Source organism: Diadema antillarum, unplaced genomic scaffold (genome assembly GCF_040938485.1).
Source record: "Diadema antillarum isolate AM-2024a unplaced genomic scaffold, OU_Dant_1.0 seq00000386_RagTag, whole genome shotgun sequence".
In the NCBI taxonomy this organism is placed as follows: domain Eukaryota; kingdom Metazoa; phylum Echinodermata; class Echinoidea; order Diadematoida; family Diadematidae; genus Diadema; species Diadema antillarum.
In genome coordinates this window covers 243,601-269,120 of record NW_027271384.1, presented here as the reverse complement: position 1 = coordinate 269,120, position 25,520 = coordinate 243,601, and the positions used below count along the sequence as shown (strand labels likewise).

The window sequence follows — 25,520 nt, the reverse complement described above, 5'->3', positions numbered from 1 at the left end:
AGCTTTCTTGTTTAGATTTTAGTGAACATTCAAAAATATAAAATGAAAAAGTCACATCTCAGTTGTCAGTTGGAGGGAGAGTACATTTAGAAATCTAACAATGCTGATAGTAATATTAAGGAAATTTCAAGCTGATGACTTGCTGTCTTGTAACACTATTGGAATTGGTCACGTTCATTAACATGCTTATGTATGTAGCTCCACTTCATACTAAAACTAAAACCTCCAACTATCACAGTGAGATGCCAAATGTCATATTCAAAGAGGCACCTCGGTCAGATTAGCCATATAGATATCACTTGATATTTCTTGAATGACTCAGTGGCACTTGGGGTCCACAAGCAGTCTGACTATTAAGTATAGACTATCTTATCTAGTCTTTGTGGGAGTACCTAGTTTTAAGCTAGATGCAGACCCACTTTAAAAAGTGGTTTGACACTCACTGCCTATGTGCTCGAGCCTGCTTTTTCTAGCAAGATGTCAACAAGTTTATTTTTATATTTCATTGTTCCTGAAGTAAACAGCTCAAGTCAGGCTCAGGTAATTACAAACCGTGTACAATCAATATCAAAAGTAAACCTTGTTTTGACATCTTGACAAAACTGCAGTGACTTGCAATTGGTTGGTTCTTGTAGAAAAATGAGCTCATTTGCCTTTTGATTGTTTCTTCAATGTATGTATTGATGCTATTTATGAATTTGTGTATTTGTTTTCATTCCAGATGCCCGGAAGCAAAGATTTAGTGATAGAGCCAGACTTAATGAGACCTCTGGATCGTGTAGCAGGGGCGCAACTGCTAAGGGTAATGTGTTCTCTCATTATTACTCTGTGTAGACATATGACATGTTTAATGATTTGCAAAAAATATGTTCATGGTGGTAAGGTTGAAAGGTTATACGATTACAATTTTACTGTAGTATTTGTGTAATTAAAGGGTAAGTTTCAGTGTAGAGTTTAAACATTTTGTCCCCATCAATGAATATTTTCAGGCCTCTGACATATTTTAGTGCAGTGAGACTCAAATGACAGAATTTAATATTAGTTTATTAATTCAACTAAATATGATCAATTCACCATACATCTGCACTGCTTTAAGTTCATGGAATTACAAAGTGACATTCTGGAATGTGATTTATACATTGCTTCCTGGGGGGCATTTCATGAAGGAACTTGTCGGATAAAATGTCCGACAAGTCAATCATATCCGACAAGTTCAGAGAAATCAGCCAATGACACTAAAGGATTTCTCAAAACTTGTCGGATATAATTGACTTGTCAGATATTTTATCTGACAAGTTCCTTCATGAAATGCCCCCCTGTATCAACCTCAGGAACCCCCTGAAAAGATATCAACTTTAGATACAAGCCCTCCTCATTTTGGATTTACCGGTATGTAGACATCTGTGAACTGAATAACCAAGCAGGTATTGATATTTTCACATTATTCCTGCTGCCACGAAATTCCCATGTGAACGTGGACAGATGTCATATTCTACGCTTACATGAAGCTGCTATCCATTCTTAGAATCTTCACGTATATTTTTTCTTCCCCAGAGTCATGGAGTTGACAAAATCTTCAAACTTGACACAGATTCTTTGGCGGGAGGTGGCTACGGGTAACATATTTTAAATGTTTTGTTCTACTGTATTCATATCTTAAACATGATACAGAAATAAATTATGTCTTATTATCATGACAATAATGGCATTATTTTCTATGGAGAGGTATGTGTACTCTAAAAAAAGATTAACCTCCTTCAATTGGATAAAAGTTTGAAAGTGCTGTGAAGGAAAACTTTCAATTTTTAACACAGTAAGAATTTTGTTTGTTTTGTTCTTTTTTCCCACCAAGTGACTTTACAACAAAACTTTTTGTATGTTCTATGTTTTGCCCTCTTTCTTATTCAGATGACAAGATCCATATTTCACAAGTAATCTCGCTGCAAGTCATAATCAAACTTGAGTGTGTATGAGTACCAGTATTTGTCTACAGCAGTTTGCAGTATTCCTTACTTCTTCTCTTCTCCCTGTTAGGCGCATGTATCTGGTCAGACCATCAGCTCATGTGATCCAGCGCATTGCAAGTAAGTTTTGGTGTGGTCGCTCCGGATTTGTGGGATTTTTCAACCCGATACCCCTCCCCCCCCCCAAAAAAAAAAAGCACTTGCAAGAGACCAATGGCTCAATTATCTAAGTGTATCACTAGTTTGGATGAAATACTAGGTTTTTATTATTCCAAGACAGCATGAAGAGATTCTATTCAGTTTTCCAGAGGGTGGATGTGATAGGGAAATAAATATCGTCGGCTGAAAACTAGAAGGGCACTATCGCGTTCTAAGATTTGAGCATAAATAAAAGTGAATTAATCAATTTTCATGAAATAAAAAGATTTTTTAATAAAAAATGGATAGATTTATAAGTATTGTTCCAAATATCAGGTAAAATAACACCCTTGTTGTTTTGAATTGTCACATTTTAACGAAAATAAAAGTGCAAATTGACACCATAGTGTAGAGGAGATCAAGCTCTACAATGTGATACTAATTGCTTTATACCCCCAAAATGCCCTTCTGGTTCCATGGATGGCATGCGATCTCTTTTTCGTTTTTTGTTTTTGTTTTTGTTTTTGTTTTTGTTTTTATCATACTCAAAGGAGTAATGGTAAAGACAATTTATTAAAGGTTAGGTGCTTAAATTGGTGATGTTCCAATGTTGTATTATCTTACCTTAACAAGATCAGACAATGCATCAAATATGCACAAAAGGGTCACCTTTTATTGTTTCAGTGTGTACAAGAAATAAAATTACAAAGATTACATTTCAGTGTATTGTAAGTGCATGAAGGGGTTTCATTGGTTTGTTAGTGCTATACATGAATGCAATAACATTGCAGTAGTGAGTAAAAACAAGTGAATAAGACTGTCTGACTTGGTTTTCTCTGTTGCTACATATCTTTTCAGGTGGAAATAGAGAGCATACACTTTAAACTTTTATGTGGAGTGCATACCAGAGAGTAACAAAATATCAGGAGTGCCCAAACGTTATTTGCTCTAAGAAGCATCTTGTGTTGTGTAACTTTTGTCTCCAGGTCAGATTCGAAGTGACAAACAAAATGAGAGACAACGACGGTACTCTATAATCTTTGTTCCAAGAAAGGTGAGAGGAGAATGATATTAACAGATTGTACCTTCTTAAACCTCCGCCAGGGAGGTTAGGTTTTTGTTGAGCTTTAGTTTATTTGTTTGTTTGTTTGTTTGTTTTTCTGTCTGTCTGTTTGCAAAACAACTCAACAAATTGTGAATGGATTTTGATAAAACCTACAGGAAAAGTTGATTGTGACACAAGGAACAGATTGTTAAATTTGGGTTATGATCTGGATAACTGTCTGGATTGAGGATACTTATTTTTTTTTCTTTTGTTTGGAAGATTATTGTTAGCACATAGGGTCATCAAATTAGGGAGTTCAGATATCACATATTTGAGGTGTGCATACATGCGCAGGGCATACACGCACAGGGCGCACACTCAAGCACAGCATGCAGCAAGCTGCTGATGAGGTAGACTGGACAGAAAGGCTTCTTTAATCATTGGGAAATAAGGATGATGTGTGTATAGGGGAAAATTAAGCTGTTTGGAGGAGGTCTGTGCTCTCTGAGTGTTTTTCTAGTTTCTCAGTGGTGCTGTCATTTTCCACTGCAAGTCAGTTTTACATTTGACTTCATTCCAAGAAATCTAATGCTGGTTTATTGAATGACATTATCTGAGAACCATAGTGCAATTATTTATTAGCCATTTAAAAATAATGTGTAAATACATGATTGATTCAATTTCTTTGTAAGAGCGGATTATCTGGTCACAATATCTGGACATTGTGTGATTAGAGAAACTTCAGTTTTCTGCTATGAATGACAATTGTCAGTCAGATTCATTCTGTTTGTGTCTGCCCCCCCCAATTTGTTTTCCTTTCTTTTCCAGCTACATGTCTGTGATATGATTCTGGAAGAAGAGGGCGTATTTGCTGGTGAGTGTTTTGTATGGGGAATATGAAATTCAACTTACATATTCTTGTCCCATTGTGTGCTACCTTCAGAGTATTTTGACGGTAACTTTCTTCAAAACTACTTGTTACAATCCCAACAGGTCTGTGGAGGAATGTCATGACGTGTGAAGCATAAAGGCTTCTCTTTTTTATGCCTCCGCCAACGAAGTGGCGGGAGGCATTATGTTTTCGGGTCGTCCGTCCGTCCGTACGTCCGTATGTCCGTACGTCCGTACGTACGTCCGTACGTACGTCCGTCCCGTTTTGTTTTTGTCGATATCTCAAGAACCTTGAGGTGGTTTTGCATCAAACTTGGTATGAGGGTATATCCTGGGGGGATGATACTTTCTTTGGATTTTAGGGTCACGGGGTCAAAGGTCAAAGGTCACAGGTTATTTTGTGAAAAAAAGGTTGAAATTTCATGTTTTTCTCCATATCTCACAAATAATTCAAGGTATCTTCATGGAACTTAGTATATATGCATGTACCGATGGGCAGTGATTATCTAGGGAAGTTGGGGGTCATGGTTCAAAGGTCAGGGGTCAAAGGTCAAGGTCAACGCCTCAAAATATCACTACTTTCCTTATATTTATGCAGTGCCTGAAGGATTTTTTTTAACTTGATGTATGCATGTATAACCCAATATATATTCTGTGGGAAGTTTCTTGTCAAAAGGTCAAAGGTCAAAAGGTCAAAGGTCAAGTGCAAGTGCTAAATTGCACTTCTTCCTCCATACCTCAAAAGTAACTCAAGGTATTATCATGAAACTTACATATTTATGCATGTTCTACCTAACAGTGATTCTCTTTGGAACTGTGAGGTCAAAGGTCAAAGACCAGGTTTAGATAATACTATTTTACCATTTGATACTGAAATTATACTTTTTCTCAATACCTTGAAAATTACTCAATGCATAAACTTATAAAAGGGTCAAAAGTCAAGTAAAAATCATCAGTTCCCCCAAATACCTGCACTCTGACATTTTAATCATTCATCCAGTTGAACCTAGTTCTAGGCAAGTGAACATTCAACACATTTGTGGCAAACCTGTCATTTTAATATTTTGCCAATTGTGTAAAACTGTCATCACACGTTGTCAAGACATTGTACTATAGACCTATTAGGAGAACCATGCATTATGGCGGAGGCATACACCAGTCGCCGTAGCGACATTTGTAGTTCTTCATTGATTTTGTTTTTCCTCATTGCCAAATCTAGTCACTGAGAGAGCTATGTTGTATAGTGTGGTTTTTGCACCAATAAGTATTAGATAAATATATTCTTTCATCATCTTTAATGTTACCAGTAATTTTTTTTATCCTAGCTTTGCGGGAATTGTACGTAAGCTGATGGAATCTTGAGTTATTTGACTTGATAGTTTAACCACAGAAGTCCTTAAGTTTTGGCATTGAAGTTCAAAGATCACCACTTTTCAACCTTCTCACACTGAATTTCTAGAGGCAAGTTTGTATTGTATACAGGTGTCCTTGTTGAAAATGAAAGTTGTCCAATATGGTTCTTTTTGGGCACATGTTTGTGAGGGCTGAGCACCACTAAGAATATTTGCTGGTCTTGATGTCATGAGATGTGAAAAATGCAAATTATAGCTAAACTTGACAGCAATGACATCAGAGTCCACACATATTCAAGTTTATACAACGGTATCCACAGGCATAGAGGTAGGGTTGCAATGTTTGGAAATATAGTATTAACATCAATTTCAAATAATTCCTCCTACTTCTTCCCCCCCCCCCCCCCCCCCCCACCCATCCAGATGTTACAATGGAAGAATTTCGTCTGGACCTCTTTCCTCTTGATTATGATGTCTTGTCCTTGGAGCTGCCAGAGTTCTTCAGATTATTTTTCTTGGTGAGTCAATGACCAGGTCGATCTTTGAAATACATGTACATGTCCATTTGATATACATTTGAATTCCTATACTTTATGAATTTATTGTCATTGAACCAGAAGATTTAATTCCTCTGTAAAATTTAAATTGAACTACCAAAGGTAATATTAGTATCTCATGACAAAATACAAATTCAAACATAAGAATACTGCTCTCTCTCTTGGAATCCCCCCCCCCACACACACACACATGTGCATCAGATCTCCATTTAGTATGTCTAGAGTATCCCCAGAAATGTCCATGAACAAATAAACATTTTTATGGTGTGGACAATTTCATTCATTTTGCGCAGCCAGAAAAATAAGAGTACACAAATATTTTTGCTTTCTTTGTGTTCCAGTAATAAATAATGTCTTGATTTTGTGGAAATACATGTGAAATTCATGTTACACAACCGAGCGTGAAAGAAATACACAAAAATATCTGTTTCTTGAACTGTTTCTTATAGTAAATTGCATAATTTTACTCCATAAACAGTAGAACAACAAAAAGCTGAGAGTTCTGGAAGTAGGTTGTTTTTTTCCCAAAAAAAGTGCAATATATCACACCATGTATGCTCTGATTCAAGAAGTGTAGTATCATATGACACGAGCATTTAGGATCCTTCCAGCAACTTTCCAAACTGAAATTATATTTCATCATGCGCACAGTAATGATGATGTCCAAGCAACATCGCTTTATAATAGTGCTGGGTGTCACTAATTGGCAATAACAATTGAGAAAACAATGTGGTGGTGCCATAAGAACAATAATAGACTTTGTGGTGTTCTTGTAACAGGCTCATTCTTTCTTGTATGCATGAACAGGTTCCAATATTCCATGGCATCTGTAAAATACAAGTTCTGTAAATATATCAAGGGAAGCCTGGTATAGTAATATTATTGTTGTGTGCAATCTTGACTCGAGCATGAAATGTCTCCCCCTCTTAACAGGATGGCGACCAGACTTGGATCCATTCCATAGCAACGTCTCTCGTCAACATCCAAGCTCTGTTCGGGACCATTCCTCATGTCTACTACCAAGGGCGCTGCTCAAAGGTGACCCATATATCAACTTTGTATGAATGTAGTTGTAAGGGTTTTAAAAGACATTGATTCTTTAAAGATTGAATAAATAAAAGACCCTGCATATAACAACAATGGTTTTAGTAATAGCTCTTGATCAGCAAATATTGTGGTTACCGAATTTATGAAGTTTATCAGATTTAAATGCTGACAAAAGAAGACTTGCACATGTCTATTAATACTCAACTATTTTTCATCAAGATGTTTGAAATTTTATTTGATTTTGTTGTTGTTGATTTTGTGTGTACTTGCTCTCATCTGCATGGGTTCATATTCTGGTAGATTTCCTTTATGTAATCCTTGCTTCATTTCTGACACTGACAGTTATGATCTTCATGTGGAAAAACAAAAAAAGATGACAGGAATGAAAAGAAGGGAAAGCATTGTGTTTTTTTTTTCCTTTGGAGTATGATTTGAACATTCATGTCTACATACTGCACAGAGTGTGGTGCTTTAAGATGAGAACTACCATATTCCAATTTTTCTGGCATACATTCTCATAGGCATTCAAGATAGGGTGTTATGTGAAGTATTTGTGATTTCAGGTTTCAGTTATTTAAACAAGAGTTTCTCTTGTAGGTATACTTATGGGCAGTTCACACATACTCATTATGCACAGTATTAAAAACAGTTGTTAACAAGGAGATTTCATCCATCATTATAAGCAACTTAACCCTGTTCTAACTGGGCTATTTGAGACCAAGTTTTTACTGAGGGGGGGTCAATTTGACCCCCCCTTCAGATCTCGGCCGCCGATCGCGCGATCGCCGCAAAATTTTTCCTGAACATAGAGCCGGATGTCAACTAAAAGATTACATGGTCATACAATAGAAAACTGTTGATTTTATATTTTTTAATAAATTAATTATGCAAATTTACACATGAAATCATATTTTCACCTCTAACTCCATCAAAAAGAATGAAGGATTGCTAAATTTTTGTGTCAGAGTTCCTCAAGACACATCAAACAATTTTCTTGTAAAAAAATAGCGCAATCAAAATCAGTTTCTTTTGTTTTTTATTGTTTTGTTAATTTCTTATGTATTTTATTGTTTTTTCGATCTTTTGTTTTCTATTGTTTTTTTGCCAAAATTTGTTGTAGGCACTTTTTCAAGCTTATCTACATTAGAATTGATTAATTTCAATGTTCACAAGTTGAAATAATCTAATTTATATCAATTAAACAAAAAAACACAATTTGCAATGGATTTGCACACGAAATCATGAATTTGAGCTGTTTTCGGGTTGACATGCATATGCAAAACATTGCGTAACTTCAGAACGGTGTACCCAGACGTCGCAAATTTGGTCTCAAAATATGCGGGAGACTTCAATGAAAAAAGTCATGAAACGACGCGGCAAAATCTTTTCGCGTTGCGGAATCGCGGCGCGAAATGTCGAGGGGGGGTCAATTTGACCCCCCCCCCCAGTTAGAATAGGGTTAAAGCAAGATGATGATGCATTAGCCAACATATGTTAATATTCACCAAGTCTGAATTTAGTTTGATGTGCTTTGTTTTATACTATGTTTCTATTATTCCCCCCTCACTCAGATGGTGTGGGACATGACCAACACCCTTTTGTCCCTACAAGGCGGGGAACAGAAGTCACCCCTGAAGAATGAGATTGGTCACCTGTTCCTCATTGACCGTGAGTGCGACATGGTCACCCCCATGTGCACTCAGACCACGTACGAGGGGCTGGTGGATGAGACCTTTGGCATCAGCAGCGGTCAGTGGCTCTCTTCAAATTTCTAGTCACCAACTATAATTGATGTGACATGTCAAAGATAAAGAAAGAAATATCCGGCTGAGATTGAGTAGTAGAGATCAGTAAAGTTAACTAAATCTTCATTTGTCAGAGCTCAACTCTAACTTTTTTTATCTGATGGCCCATTTAGGCTACTAAAATCTTGAAATCTGAAATTTTATGATATGTAGTGGCCCAAAATAAAAGCAAAAGTAACAACCCATTTTGAATCTTTGTTGCCCAATTTGGTGGGCCGACACCAATTTTTAGTGGCCCTGGGCCACTGGGCCACCATTAATGTCGAGCCCTAGATTTCATGACATAGTAACTTACACAAATAAGACTGTATCAATTGTCTCATGGGTTATTTTTGGTTTTTGCTTTGTTTTCTTGTCTTTTGTTCTTGGACTGGTGTATCTAATACTGACTGACATATAATCCTTTCCTATTTTCTTTCAGATATGTCACTTAAGATAAAATGGGTATAATTAACAAGGTGGAGGAAAAAAAAGTGGCCCTTTGGATACCAATTTTTTCCAGCAAAACCTTCATCAGATGAAATCCAAATTCCATTTTTCAAAAGCTTGTTTTTTTTTTCTACTCATGTTAACAAATAGAACAAAGTGAATGTTAATGAAGTATATCTGTCTTGAAAAAAAGAAAATCATCTTTTTAATGGTAGCATTTGTTGGGATATTGGGGCAATCTAGTGAGGGGCAGATGCAAGTTTGAGTTTTAATCATTTGAAAAATTCATTGTTGATTTCACATTCATTTTCATTTGATTTACACATCCATGTTCACAGCCATTCCATTCCTTATTCTAATTTTCATTTATATATTCCCTTTCCGATATCCCATTCAATATCCATCGTGTTTCCATTCGCCCTTTCATGTCCATTTCTGTTTCAATTTCTGTTATTTTTTCTTGTTCACACTCCTTTTCCATTGTCAATTCCCACCCCCTATTTCCACTTTTGTTTGTATTTGCAATTTCATTGAGCTTCAGTTTGCATTTCTTTGTCAGTATGTCTGTATTCATTTCCTCATCTATTTCCATTTCGCAGGTTATTGCAAGTTTGGGCCTGAGATGACTGGAGGAAAGAGCCTTTCCTTTCCATCGTCAATTCCCATTGTCAATTCCCACCCCCCCCCCCCCCCCCCATTTCCACTTTTGCTTGCATTTACACTTTCATTCCATTTCAATTTTCATTGCCATTTCAGATGTCAGTATTCATTTTCACATCTTTTTCCATTTGCCAGATTATTGTGAGTTTGGGCCTGAGGTGATGGGAGGAAAGATCCTTTTCCATTGCCAATTCCCACCCACGCCATTTCCACTTTTGTTTGCATTTACACTTTCATTCCATTTTAATTTCCATTGCCATTTCATTATGTCTATATTCATTTCCACCTCTTTTTCCATTTGCCAGATTATTGTGAGTTTGGGCCTGAGGTGATGGGAGGAAAGATCCTTTTCCATTGCCAATTCCCACCCACCCCATTTCCACTTTTGTTTGCATTTACACTTTCATTCCATTTCAATTTCCATTGCCATTTCATTATGTCTATATTCATTTCCACCTCTTTTTCCATTTGCCAGGTTATTATGAGTTTGGGCCTGAGGTGACAGGAGGAAAGATCCTTTTCCATTGCCAATTCCCACCCACCCCATTTCCACTTTTGTTTGCATTTACACTTTCATTCCATTTCAATTTCCATTGCCATTTCATTATGTCTATATTCATTTCCACCTCTTTTTCCATTTGCCTGGTTATTATGAGTTTGGGCCTGAGGTGACAGGAGGAAAGATCCTTTTCCATTGCCAATTCCCACCCACCCCCACCCCATTTCCACTTTTCTTTGCTTTTACATTTGAATTCCATTTTAATTTCCATTGCTATTTCAATATGTCTGTATTTATTCCCAACTCTATTTCTGTTTCCCAGGTTTTTGGGCCTGAGGTGACGGGAGGAAAGATCCTTTTCCATTGCTAATTCCCACCCACCCACCCCCACCCACCCACCCCCACCCCATTTCCACTTTTCTTTGCTTTTACATTTGAATTCCATTTTAATTTCCATTGCTATTTCAATATGTCTGTATTTATTCCCAACTGTATTTCTGTTTCCCAGGTTTTTGTGAGTTTGGGCCTGAGGTGATGGGAGAAAGGATCCTTTTCCATTGCCAATTTCCACCCACCCAGCCCCCCCCCCCCCCCCCAATCCAGTTTCCACTTTTGTTTGCTTTTACATTTGAATTCCATTTTAATTTCCATTGCTATTTCAATATGTCTCTATCTATTCCCAACTCTATATCTGTTTCCCAGGTTTTTGTGAGTTTGGGCCTGAGGTGACAGGAGGAAAGAGCCTGAGATTGCTCTTGACGGCAGAAGACCAGGTGAGATTGGCTTAACCCTTTACGTGCCCTGCTTTACAAGGGATGGTACAGTTTTAGTTGAGATGGAAAATTTAGATTTTAACTTTTTGCGTGATAAATTAGAAACCAGCTATGAAATATTAAGAAGCATACAATTTTACGAGGTATTCAAAGTTTTTAAATGGTTGAGATGTCTAAATACAAACTTAACTAAATGGTCCTAATAAAAGATCTGCCTCACCTTCTATTAGGATCTCTTTGCTTCTGAGTATCTCAGCAATTTCAAAAGCAATTTTCATCAAATAAACTTTGAATTCCTCATAAGATTGTATGCTGTTTCATATTTCACAAGAGGTTTCTCATTTACCTCACAGGTAAGTTGGAAACCTGAAGCCAAATGTCATCCATGAATATACCATCCCTTTAACCAGCCGCATTTAATCATCGGCATTCGGGAATCCGCCCAAACCTCAGGTAGTTGTAAAGTTTAGTAGCAAGATCACTCAGGTGTAGCAGTATGCCTCAGTCTTATGGGAAGGCCATGATGACACTAGGGGGGATTAGCTATTTAAATGTCTACTGTATATGCCATATATTTCGCAAGTTGTTGGGTTTTTTGTCGCGAATTTCACAAGTGTTGGTGTTCTTCGCAAATTCAACAACATGCAAAATTATTAACTCTGATCTCGACGTGAAATGTTACGTGCATGTATGCATTTCTCCATTCATTACTGAACTCCATGATAGCGAATTTAACCACCCACGAAATTGTCGGGAAGTTCCAATTCACGTAATATTAGACACGCTAGATGAATAGTGTATTTAGTTGACAATTAGTTTCCAGGCATCTGTACTAATTAATGAAGGAAGCAAGTACTCCAGCATATGTGCAAAGTAGTGAGCAAAGCACTGTAAGACTTGATATACACACACCCACACCTCTTTTTTTCCAAATACATTCACTACAGTTGATGAATTGTGTGATATATATATATATATATATATATATATATATATATATATATATCTATATATCGTCGCTGGGCCGATAAGACCTCGTATCTACAAAACGTCAAATGTTCAGGAGAGCCAAAAAACATGGCGGCCAAAGCACTGTGGCGAATGGGATAGCCTTTCCTTTGACAAGCTGTGGTGGCTTCATTTTTGGAGTAAGACAGTTGGGATTTGGACAGGACATCACTTTACCCATTATTTGACTATTAATCCAAGAAAGTAATTTTCACCAAAAATGCAGATACAAGGTCTTATCACCCCAGCGACGTATTATATATTAATATATGTGACCCGCTACAACAAAATGATCCTAAAGTCGGGCGAGGTCGATTATTTGAAAATTGCATGAAATAATCCCCTAATCTTTCTGCTTTAAATTGATATATAACACATTTTATAAAAAATAATCGGCTGCGGAGATATCGATGTTTAAAAGAGAGCATGTCGAGACGTCTGGAAAATCACTGTTACGAGAAGAGCGCCCTAAAAGTCTTCCTTTCGACGCAATCGCGATCAAGGGACACGCAAGTCAGTTTTCACCTCTGGACAATGTAGAAGGTAAGCCCTAGCAACCCCCGCAAGCACATCAGCGTCGGCGGTCTCCTCACCAACCAATCAGTGACCAGGATGTGAAAACGGGTGAGCATAGCGCACCCTGCCCGCACGCAACAGTCGACTGGGCAGTGTGCGAGCTTCACGCTTCAGTTAGCAGCAAGCAGCAAACTGACCAATGAGATCACTCTGGTCGTTGTTAGGGGCGGAACCTATCTGTGGCGCTCAATCCAAATTTTCGAACCAGTTTCTGCGTCATTGAAACGCCAAAAAACATGGCTCAGAAAAAACGCTATTTTTTGGTCTTTCCTTTCATCATTTTGCTTCAAAATTTCGACAGATAATAGAAGACATGTTAGACTCCAATAATATATCAAAATCAGAAAATCGTAAGTTTTGACCAATTTTAATGCTCTGACTTCAAACTCGATTTTCACGGCGTCGACCGTGCGCGACTTTAGGACCTTTTTGTTGTAGCGGGTCACATATGTATATATTATGTCCTCCTGTAACCTAAATGTGATGCTTTACGTGGTTATTTGTTCCATGCCACAGATTAAAATTGTGTCTTGTTCCATTCAAGATTTTTGAAACATCTCTTAGCTCTGACACTGTGAGTGTATGTCTCCATATCAGTGGTCTCTGTCAGTTGAAAAGAATGGGTAGATTTGTACCAAATTAACTTTCATACTTTAATTTGGTTTCCAAGTTTACACACTGCTTGTGTCTGTCATTTAATTTTGAATATCATGTGCAGGAACTCTTTGCATAAATTCAAATTTACTGTATTAGGTTACTATGATAAATACCATTGATGCATTGATTTTGAATATTAGCACAATTTGATTTAGCTTGCAAACATCCAAAGGCAAATAATTTGAATTGCTGTGTAGTAAAAAGTAGGGCAATTATCTGACAGAGCTATAACTTGATATCTTATGACATGATGAAAATTGAAGGCAGCCTTTTTGATAGGAGATACAGTTTTATCAAAAGGTGTTGCCTTCATTACGGCCACATAGTTTAACATTCAATATATTACAATTTGTATCATTTCCAAAGTGGCCAGTATATGTAATTCAAGTATTGTTGGCTGAAAGATTACATTTTATTCCCTTTTATTTATGTTACATGGATGGGTCATGGTCATCTATGGTTCAGCACATTTGAATGGCAAAAGGCTTGTATAGCATTCAAACTTTGGCTTCAGCGTTGACTACACACATCACAGCAAAATGTTCCAATTCTGGTCTTATTTCAAAGATGAATTATTGCTAAAAAAAAGGTAGTAGATTTTGCACTCGATCAAGTACGACAGTTAACCAGTAATAGCACGAAGTGATGTTGAAAAATACAAAGCATTATCATTGGTTTTGTTGTTGTTTTTTTGTGTGTGTACACTGTACTAGTATCACAGACCTTAAAATACACCCAAGATTTCTACACCATTAAGTGTTCCACAAGAATGATAGGTATATGTGTTAGATGTAGGAGAACATGACAACATAAAGAAGGCTAGATTTTACAGACTAGATTCAAATGCACACCCACGCTTTACATGGCAGGTCCACATGACATAAAGTGACTATTGGCTACAGTGTATAGTTCTAACATATGTAGAGAGGCTGTGTGTAGGAGGTCCATAAACCAGAGCTTTGACTGTGAGTCATGCTTGCCAACGGTCACCCTGCCTGTCCATTTGCTTTTCTCCCAGCTATTTGAAGACATCAGAAATCGTCACATCTCTCACGTGTTCTCATACCTGAGTTCCACGGCTAAAATGGTGCAGACGGGATACAACGTGAGTACTACACTTTCTCGATGTGCGGTGTCAGAATATGATTATCTGTAGATTCATTTCAGCGGTTGTTGTATTTGCTGAGTATAGGGAGACATGGGCAGTCATTTGAAAGCCAATTTTACTTGTTGGGGGGGGGGGTAAAAAAGGCTCTGAATTACAATGTCCCATTGTCTTTCACATACTCTCTAAGCTTTTACAGCTTACAAAATTTGAATGTGTGTATGTTTGATTTTTTTTCTTCAAAATTTTCACTGATCTATTTCTCTTATTTTTCTATTTCAATGCAATGCAACATAAGAACAGAGTAGCTACACACTAGTATTGCAGCTTTCTGTTTGGTGCTCAATGTCAAGAGGTTTGTGTGCCTCCCTTTGGCTTGAGATGTTTTCCCATATGTGTGTGTCTCCTTGATATCAGATTCTAGGCCTAACCATGAGACAAATTACGGGTGAGCCACAATGTGAAGTTCAGAGAAGTTGACCTAGCAAAACAGGAAAGGCTATTTTCGTAATGGTGTTTTCTCATTGTGGAATCTCTACAGCCTCAAAGTGTGCGTCTGTGGTTTCCATCTGTGACTAATTGTATGTTGTTTTTGTATTCCCTTTTGACGTTAGAGCGATATGTAGTCATTAGATAGACCTAGGGAAGGGTTTCTGAGATCATTCAAGAATGAACCGATTCAAATTGATCATCTTTCCCACAACTTTTTTTTTCTTTCAAATTTTAAGCGATTAACTTGAGAGTCAGCACACATGCGGACAATTAGTAGATTAGCAAGTTACACCTTTCCTCCACAGATAATGCATTGCCATGGTAACAGCTTTTTTGAATGAAAATCACACAAAACTCTCGTGAATTTAGCTCATTCCCTCTCTCAGTTTTTCAGCATTTGGCTTGAAATCTGGAAAATATGTAAAGGGATTATCTTGCTGAGTAGCAAATGTAGCAAATTGTAGGTTTCATCAGGGTTTGTAAATAGTTGTGATCAAGTTCGTAAACAGCTGCAACTAAATTTGCAGAAAGTTTTCATTGTCGCATATATTTTCAAAATTCCTTTGTGACAAGAAAAACTTTACCAAAATCTCTTTGCGACAAGAAAAACTGTGACCATGAAAACTGTTTGTGAATTTGACTGCAATTGTTTATGAACCCTGACGAAACCTAAAATTGGATATGGTGGTCAAAATTTGAAAACCAAATGTTTATCAGCTACTTCAAGAAAATGTACACTTACCACACCTATGCTCACATTGACTGTACTTTAATACACAAGTAACCCCTTCGCTGTACAATGTTCCAGGGGAATTTGAGGAGGCACAGGTCTGCAAACTTTGTCTCTCTCTCCTTGTTGTTGGTTTGCTCTGAAATCTCACTGTTGTTTCTTATGCAAATATCTTACTAGTTGTGTCTATGCTTTCTTCCCTTGTGATTGGCTGAGAAATAATCAGTGCTTTATTTTTTTTTTTGTATTGTTTCACCCTGCAGAAAGGGAGACAACTGAGTAATATAGGGGACATGAAGACATATGTGCAATCCGAGCTGAAGGACCTGAAGCAGAAATACAAGTCGCTCACGATACGTAAGAGGAGAAGCCACAGAATCACTTATAGCCCCCATCTCATGTGGTTTGAACATACGCTGGTGTGAACATGCCTTCAACCTTGCCATTCTTTAATTATGCATGTAACTGATGTGAAAGGGAGCCATACAACTTGTATGTAACGAACAGAAAATGAGGGGACTATTGTACATAGTGAGAGACTCTGTTAACCCGTTGACAAGTGCCGAGTGTACTCGCGCAGGTGTCTATTGGAAATGTGTGTTGTAGCAAAATCAGTCCGTCCTCAACGGGTTAACAATCTCACATATGTTCTGGCTCCACCAATTGTCTCTCCTCTCAATTTATCTTTTTATGTATTATCTAAAGGATAATAGCATTCACAGTCTGAATAATGATTACAGACACACCAACTGTTGTTGTTGTTGTTGTTGGGTGGTTGTTGTTTTTTTTTTGCAATATTTAGTACTGCTTTTTTTTTTTGGGGGGGGGGCGTTTGGGGCCAAAAATACGGCAGGTTTTATGGAAGATGCTGTTTTCCCCAATCTTTTTTACTACATGTATATTGCAGCAAAGATAAGAATACTGTTTTCCACCAGAAATAACCTTTTCATCCCTATGAACACCGTGACACTGTTTTCAGGGTTGGCATCGCTGTAGTGATGGCGGTCTCATGCTGTTTTAATAACGGACTTGCTCCCGAATCCATCTACACTGATAAATTTCTGCTTTGCTGTTGATTATTTGACAAAATTTCTTCACCTCGGGGGGTCTGATATGCTAGTTACAGGGGATGAAAAGTCCAGCAGTAGTGCTTTGGTGCTCCTGATAATGACATTCTGGGATATGCGCTCATTTTTGCCCACTAGTGCAAGGTATCATTCAAAGCATATGTTGATTTTCCAAACTTTGCAGACATAGGAGCTTGTGAAGTCATCATTGACAAGAAGAACAACCAGCTTGACTTTGAGGAGCATCTTCAGACAGAGCATGGTACAGCCAGATAAGAATTTAAATGACTGATAGGCAGATAGATAGATACACTCAGCAAAAAAAGAAAGTAAACGCTTTTTCAAGTTTAGATTTTTCATAGAATATTTGGCTGAAAGCTAATGTATCATATACCATATTGAAGGTAATTTAATTGGCTATCAACCTGGTAGGTCAACATAAAGGGAGACGTTACGCATGAGTGAACACCATTGTTTTTCTCTTCCAGGACACAAAAGTAAAAATTGCAAAATTGAACAACTTGTCATTCGTGCGTATGTGTTCTTCTATTGAACAATAAGAACAAACAACAAATTTCACACAAAAAGAAACATGAATTAAGTTGAAAAACTAAACCTTTGACCTCTATGATATCTTTAAAGCCCACAAGATCAACGAAGGCTAAAAATAATGGAGGAAAATAAAGCATCTTTATGTCAAAACAAAGTTCAAATGAAATAAGAAAAGAAGTAATAATTAACAAAAATGGTACAAATTTGAGCTTTTTTTCCAAATTAGGAAATTGTAAATAATGTTTGGTTCTTGAAATTGTCACATGGATTCTTAAATCACTAGATTAAAAGAAACAAATAAAGAAATTCTGCTCATTTAATCATCTTTATGCTTATTATTCTCTGTCATTTGAAGTTTGACTTGACAGAAAATTCTTATTTTTCCCCTTTAGTTTCCCACTTTGTTTTTCTTAGAGGTTATAAAGAGATAAAGAGAACAAAAACTTATTTTTCCTATTTCATTCATGTCTCTCATTGTGTTAAACCGGTCTTTTGTTGTCAATGTTATCGTGAAACGCACTTGCAAATGAAAGAGAACATATCAATTTTTGCAATTTTTAATTTTGTGCCTTGGAGGACAAAAACGATTGTGCACACTCATGCGTTAAGTTTTCTTTTTAATTAACCTATTAGCTTAATAGCCAATTAGATTCCCTTCAATATGGTATATAATACATTGATTCTTATAAAAATGTTCTATGAAAAACATAACCTCGAAAAAGTGTTTACTTTCTTTTTTTGCTGAGTGTAGATAGATAGATAGATAGATAGATGGATGGATGGATGAATATTGTATTTATGATTATACAAAGATAGATTCATGGAATGATAGATAGAGGGATAAATAAATGAATACATGTATACAGACATAGATTCATCGAAGGATAGATAGATAGATAGGTAGATAGATAGATAGACTGATAGACAGATAAATAGAGTGACAGTGTTTAGATAAATGTCTGGAAGGAGAGATAGTAGGATTTGTTTTTGGATCATTGGATTGATCAATGGTTTGTACTTAAATGACTGATTTTTGCAGTGGATTTTCCTTGGTAAAGCTTCACCTTGCCAAGTCACAAGGTGTACACTGCAGCTGAAATGTACAGATAAGCTAATGTTACTGTGACTCATTTCATATCCAGACTTTGCAGATGTGTAATAACACAATATTTGTGACTGAAATCCAGCATAGTACTGTGAGTAGTTATGTTGATAACTTGTAGATAATTTGCTACCAGAAACTAGTGCAAAAATAAAAGCATACAAATGTTTCTGTTTGCGGTATGTACCACTATGTAATGTCTCAATTCCATGGAATCAAAAACATGCGAAATTCATCCTACTCTGCCTAGTGTGTAAAATTACTCGTATGAAAATACCCACTTGTACAGTAAAACCCTTACCCAATCTTTCCAACCCACCTCATTAAAGTTCAAATGAAATGATGCTACAGTTTCCTGACAAGTTAAACTCACAGACAAATTAGGATAGGTTGTCTTGATTTTTTTTATGAAGTTCTCCCCCTTCCCTGCCTTCTTTAAGAAGAAATGATGATAAAAATTTTTGTCAATTTACGCTACTTGAAATTTGTGAATGTCAAAATTATTATTATCATTTTTATTATTTTTATCATTTCATTTTCTTTTCTTTTTTTTGCAGCAATGCTTGAAGGGACCAACATGAAGGACAACTTCACATTTGTGGAAGAGCAAATTGATAAGCAGGTATGGCAACATAGCTTGAATGACCAGTTTTTAGTCCCCTTCACGCACACCCGAAAGAAACGGTTGTTGAAAATCAGTTCTTATAACTTTATGCTAAGACCTTTCCTTCTTTAATGTGAATACACACAGAAAAAATTTAACACTGGTTGATACGCATGGCAATCTGAAATTATGTTAGATTGATTGATATTGTCTGGAAAGTTTTTTTTTTTTTTCTTTCCTTGCGTGTTGTTGTGTCTTCATACAATTGCGTAAATTAGTTTTTTGTTGTTGTATTTTTACATAACAGGTAAGTGCATGTCAGACTTGATTGAGTTGGATATTTTTTTTCTCAAAAAAAGGTGTATTTGTATCGGCTGCATTTTCTTTGACTTGTTAAAAGACTGAATGCAGAAAAGGAAGTTATTTATAGCTTCCTGTCTAAAAAGTGGACTAAGCTATCAAACTCAGAATATGCAGGAGGAGAACTGTTTGCTGGCAAAAATGTGATAGTAAACAGGATGCGACTTAACAAATGCATGGTCCATTGTATTTGAGACGAAAACACTTGGTTGGAAAATATGTTTATTATATTTGATGCTTGCTTAATATGTACAATTCAGTTGCACACCTTTTTACTGTGCTTCCTTTTTACTGTACCTTTCTTATCCCACTTCCCTTTGTTGCATTTCAATTTTATCAAACAAGAGCGAAATCTTTAAGGTTGGTATATCTGCCTGTATTGTTTTTCTGCCTCTGTGGACTGTTTTGCAGGTTTCATGTTTGTTTTGGCCCTGCACGGCATGTTCTTTTACCAAGTAGAACATGTGTATGTCAGTACAAGAGTCGTATGTGTTATGATTACAATATCTCATTGTTAGCATTATATGCATCAATATTTTCTTGGAACATTCTTTGCGACAAATGCTCAGCATGCTGTGAAGGCATGAAGGTTGGGTCCAGTCATTGTACAGTTATTTTGTCCTTGTCATTCAAAGTCAAATCCAAATTCACGATATGACCATGTTGACTCTTTGAGTCATCTGGCATTATCCTTGATCATGCCGCATGTCTGTGGAAAAAATTAAGTTTGCTTAATTTTTCATCCCGGACATCATGGATGAAAATCAATACGAACTCTTCCTTGTTGGCACGATCTACTCTGTGTTGCCTCCATATTCCTTCCTTGTAGGCACCGGTTACTTACAGTGTAGCTCAGGGGGGTGTTTCATCAACACTTGTCAGCGCCGACAACTGTCGGCGCTGACCAATTTCAGCAAAATCCTTGGTTTTGATTGGCTGAGATGCTCTGGTCACTGACTGTTACTATGGTGATTCAAGTTGTCAGCGCCGACAATCGTTGATGATTCACCCCCCTGGAGGCATGTCGCCCAAGTATGATAAAGTATCAAAAGCAAAAGTAACATTTTGGGGATATCCGCATAAAGACTGTGAAGGGACCCAGTTGCATCCGTGCTCTTCCTTGATATCCGTGTTAGTTCCATATCGTTTCCACTGTGTTCCGCGTTCATTCCTTGTCTGTCCATGTAGGCACAGTACTTGTCCGTGTAGCCTCCGTACTTGTCTGTGTATAGACACCCAGTTGGGATCGTATTCACACCAGCAATGAGAGGAAAATTGATATTTTGCATGCCGGAACACCACAGATGATGGTCCTTAGTTATCTGTTTAGCAATCTGTGATGGTGTAAAAGGGTCTTAATAACTAGTTGTGGATTGGTTAATGTTAGTACCCTTGAGTTAACAATTTACTCATAAAGTTGAATCATTATGTGAATGCATAGTATGTGTATATTTTTGACCTGCATATTTAAGCAAGTCGTCATGATGACCATTGTAAAAACTGGATACCAGGTGATCTGTGTTTAGATGAATGGTACAGTTACAGAAATATCTCAACGAGATAATGTGGGAAGAATTACAGCTCTTGTATTGCTGAGAGACTTTGTTACTGTCATGATATATTCTAGCCCTTTTGTGATATCATGTAGTGTAGACTCTTTCTGTATTTTTAGTGCTAGGACTGTAGAAATTCTCCGTGGCAACCCGTCCTTGTATTAATGTGCAACACATCAAACATAGGGATAATGCATGAATGGTTGCTTTGGGCATTTTACAGGCTCTGTCTATTACAGAGAGTGTATAATATTATTTTATGTGGATGTGATGTGAAATTTAGGATAGGATCATGCATATTAGTACAGAATGTCCATGTCCTGATATTTATCCTTTTGTATTGTAGCTCCGACCCACAGATATTAATGCTCTGAAACTTAGCTTTTTCAAGCTGAAGAACAGCATACGAGAGCATATTTTTCCCCTGGGAATTGTAATTATCATCAACTATTGTTCTTTTCTTTTTACACACACTCCTTTCGGCTGTAATATTATGTTCATTGTTAAAAGGGGAATGAATCCCAAATATGTTTCTAATAAATTGAGGAATGCAGCAATATGGATAGAACGCACCAGTTCAGTTTGAGGAGAATTGGGCAGTCCGTTCAAAAGTTATGAATTTTTAATGTGTTGTGGTACAGCCATTACTGGATGAAAAGACTGCAACACTTTATGACATCATGTATGGAAGATAATATAAAGAAAATACAAAGAAGATTCAACATATTTTCACTTTTCTAGCACAATGAAAGAACACTTGGCATACCTCTTGCACAAAGCAGGGAAAATGATAATACCCTAACCTACATATTGTATGTCAGTAGCAAGTCAAGAAAACGTGTACTTTCAGTAATTCAGTAAAAATAACAAAATTGTGCGGAATTCTCTTGATACAACTTCATTGCCATTGTGCATTCCTGCATCATGAACAGACAGTGTCTTCTATTCCAGCGATAGCTACATGGAAACTTTAAAAATTCTTCACTTTACAATGAATTGTCCAAGTTTCCCTCTTACTTCAATCCTGTTTTGTGTTATTTTTGCATGCATGAATGCTGCATGGAGACTTATCACCAGACAGAAATAAGATTCATGTAAAAGAAATTGATAATGTGTGATGAAAAAAAGAGTAAGGCATTTCTAGTCATTGACATCATGGTCATAGGGACCACAGCATGCATGTGTTTACTCAGTTTGTATGTGTCATTTTGTATATATTTGTGACATATTTGTGATTTGTGAAAATATAATACTGTATGTCAAATGTCAAATTTCCAATGGCAAAGGTGACCTTATGTGAGAGCCATAGACACTGTATCAGATGACTTACATTAGACTGGTCACGGCTTTCTCGCTTTTGTTCTTATCCTCTCTGTCCTACTCTACGGCTTTTCCCTCTCCATATCTTTTGTTCTGATAAATTTCTTCTTTTTCAATAAATTCCTCATTGGGTCTAAAGATTTTCACACCTTGGTTATCATATTTTTGTTTTGTTTTTTTGTCATACAGATGATTACTTCTGTTGATATTAGCATGATAAATTCTTGCTTAATTGTGACCACAATGAAAAGAAGCATACAAACTCCCAGTTGGAGACATACTGTTAAATAGAGAAGCTAAAACTATTTTGAAAGCAACAAGATATGACTTGCTTCCTCCTGATGACTGTATTAAGAGGATGATACAGTGGTCTTGAATTTTCAAGGAATTTCTCAATCAATATGAAAGATTTCTAGATAACTATGCAGTAGCTGCTACATGCTATGAGGATTAGAACCAGCACTGGCTGTCTTGGGGAAAGCTTGGTAGTCTCTTGGATACAATACTTGTTTGGTAATCAGGAGATCATTGGCTTGAGTCCAACCCAAGTAAAAATGTATGTATGTCCAAGATTTTTTATTGTGGCTACTACTAAAACCGTCATTAATTGGTGCTTATTTGTGTTAAGGACAATTTGTTAATCAGATGACTTAAAAAGAAAAATCCATGCTGGAATTTGTTGATTTGAGGAATTTCTCATTTTCTGTGTTTATTATGGAAATGATAGATTTGCTCTTCTTCTCTTTTATGCCATTTTAGATGAGCATCACGAGAACAATGCGGCTGATGTGCCTACTGTCTCTCACTCAAAATGGTAAGATGCTATTAGTTAGATAAAAAGTAAGTTGTGTGGAAATAACAATAATTCTGTGATATCCCACAAAGCCAGGATCAAAAGCACAGAGTTTGGGTAAAATGCACAGTGTACAAAAAGAGAGAGAGATAGAAATAAAGTATATTATTGCCTATATTAAGATGGTGTGAACAGTGATTGCGACAATGTTCATTTACTCCAATGATGTTTCTTCTGATTTATAACTTTCCCGCTGAGATGTATTATAGCTAGATGCGGTTGTTGGTCCCGTAATTTTGATGATCTCCTTGGTGGTGTGTCACGTAGAACACAGTACTGCGGGGTTGATGTGAAAAGCTGATGGGCTTTCTCAAATAGCGCCATCTAGTGGTCATGCCAGACAAAGCTCATGATTGCAAGTAATAATGCTTGCCACGCCCCAAATTTTTCATTCATCTAGCCGAACGATGTGGCCATACCACAGAGACTGTGTGGTAATCATGCCCGACTGCACAGACTTGACTTAAAGATCATTTCCATGCCATGCTTAAATCAGTTTCAATGCAAAGAGAAAAAAAAAAAGTGAAACTTAAAAATTCAAAGACTTTCTTGTTTAAGGTCCAACTTAGATGAATTCTCTATCAATTGGATTGTCCGGTTACTCTATCCGCGTATGTTTTGCCAAATACCCGCAAATTGTAGGACGTGTTGGATGTCGTCATATCACTATTAACTCCTTATGTGCCACGTTCACACGCCCGACTCAGTCGACGGCGTGCCAACTTCACATATTCTGCTCAAATGCACAGACCCGCCCAAACCGATCAATAAATCGCCAAATGCCACAGTACAATGAAAGCGTTTCTCGCGATTCCGTTCCTCATGTCCATAACTTGCATTTAACGTTGTGAATGACCAGTAAGCAGTGTTTCCTACTGAATGCTTTTTGTCACTGTTTTGTGTGCAAAAGTCATACCTTTATTATAATGTATCTTTTAGTCATTTGAAAGAAAAGCAATCATAGATTTGTTTTGCAGTTTACATCAAAGCAAAGCTTGGCGTTTTCTGTACATTATTGCTCACTACGGAAACATGTCCAGCTTTACAGAAATCTATAGAAGTGACATAGATTTGAAAAACAGAATGTTTTTCCAATGCATGATATTGTTGTTGTCACAGAATAATGTGGCACACAGGGGGTTTACACCATGGCACATAAAGAGTTAAATCTACCACTCATTTGTACCAAAAAAACACACATACACAAATTATAATCATTTTTTCAGGTAATGCTTTAGCAGCTACAATCTCTTTCCACCTAGAAGCCATTGTTGCTAGTTTATTACTAGACCAGACTGATTCATTGCAAAGGATATATCCTACTGTTATATAAAAGACAAACAAACAAACAAACAAATCTGTTAGCAGTTTAACAGGAAGTTTGTGAGGTGATGATGTCACTACATGTACCATTTTGAGTATGCATTTGTAATATCGCTGATTTGTGAAAACAGGCGAAACTTTGAAATTATGTAACTCTCTTTATATTCAAGGTCTTCTTTTTTTTTCAATGGAACTACTTTAATTCATTTTGCTCATTTGATTTTTGTACTCATTTTATCAAAGCCAACTTGAGCATGGTTTGGAATTTGCATTGTAAAACTCTTTTGGCACATTTGATGATTACTTTATCATGTCATGAGTTCCAGTAGCTATTATCCTCCCACACTGCAGTCCCAAGCCCTGATGCACAAAATATGTGACCGTGCATCACAAAACAAACAAGTCGCACCCCTTGATTTTACGTGAGGTCTCAAAACAGGTGAAATGGGTCAACTAAGTCAATCTTGAGTTTTCATATTTTCTGAAAGAGCTATCTTTCTTCTACATTATTCTTTAGTTTGGGATCATAACACAAATGGGAAAGTGTGTTTTCCGCAGTTTTTCTACAACCCCTTTTTTGTGGAGTAGTGAGATCAGGTATGTCTTGGAGGCCCCATTTCATTTCTTGAAAATCCTTTGCACATTCTTCACTTACAGCTCTAATAGCTTTTGAAAGGATAATGTAACTGCTTTGAAAGTTGGCGTTAATCATGGACAGAATGTCTTAATAGAGCATATTCAATTTCAGCTTAATCTGATAATCCCTTCATTGTTGTTGCTCCAGTGGTTGACATCCTGTGTTTTGTCCCTTTCATGGCACAGCTAGCACGGCTTGGTGAAAGATAAAGTGCTTGAATAGACCCTGTACTTCACAGCCTCTTTTCACAGTTCACACTTTTCCAGAGTGTGTGCTTTCTGTCCAGTATTTAGGTAGGTTAGGGGAGTCCATTTGGATTGAGTTATACATCATTTTAAAGCTTAGAGTCTGCTCTTTCAGAATCTGTTCTTAACTTAAAATCCACATCTGGCGACTTTTTGTTGGTATGGTGCATAGAGAA

At 36.9% G+C, this 25,520-nt stretch overlaps 1 protein-coding gene across 1 annotated transcript in view; it reads left to right on the top strand.

The window, feature by feature from the left end:
- The window catches only part of LOC139731873 (vacuolar protein sorting-associated protein 33B-like), a 43,993-nt gene that overhangs the window by 4,678 nt on the left and 13,795 nt on the right, over positions 1–25,520 (top strand). Inside the window, exons 2-16 of the mRNA XM_071642748.1 lie at positions 722–802; positions 1,555–1,616; positions 2,035–2,084; positions 3,089–3,156; positions 3,976–4,021; positions 5,814–5,908; positions 6,881–6,985; positions 8,566–8,743; positions 11,090–11,160; positions 14,420–14,506; positions 15,992–16,085; positions 16,980–17,057; positions 19,007–19,071; positions 19,759–19,773; positions 23,046–23,100. Of these exons, the coding sequence (XP_071498849.1) occupies positions 722–802; positions 1,555–1,616; positions 2,035–2,084; positions 3,089–3,156; positions 3,976–4,021; positions 5,814–5,908; positions 6,881–6,985; positions 8,566–8,743; positions 11,090–11,160; positions 14,420–14,506; positions 15,992–16,085; positions 16,980–17,057; positions 19,007–19,071; positions 19,759–19,773; positions 23,046–23,100 (1,150 nt within the window). The remainder of the gene's footprint in view (positions 1–721; positions 803–1,554; positions 1,617–2,034; positions 2,085–3,088; positions 3,157–3,975; positions 4,022–5,813; positions 5,909–6,880; positions 6,986–8,565; positions 8,744–11,089; positions 11,161–14,419; positions 14,507–15,991; positions 16,086–16,979; positions 17,058–19,006; positions 19,072–19,758; positions 19,774–23,045; positions 23,101–25,520) is intronic.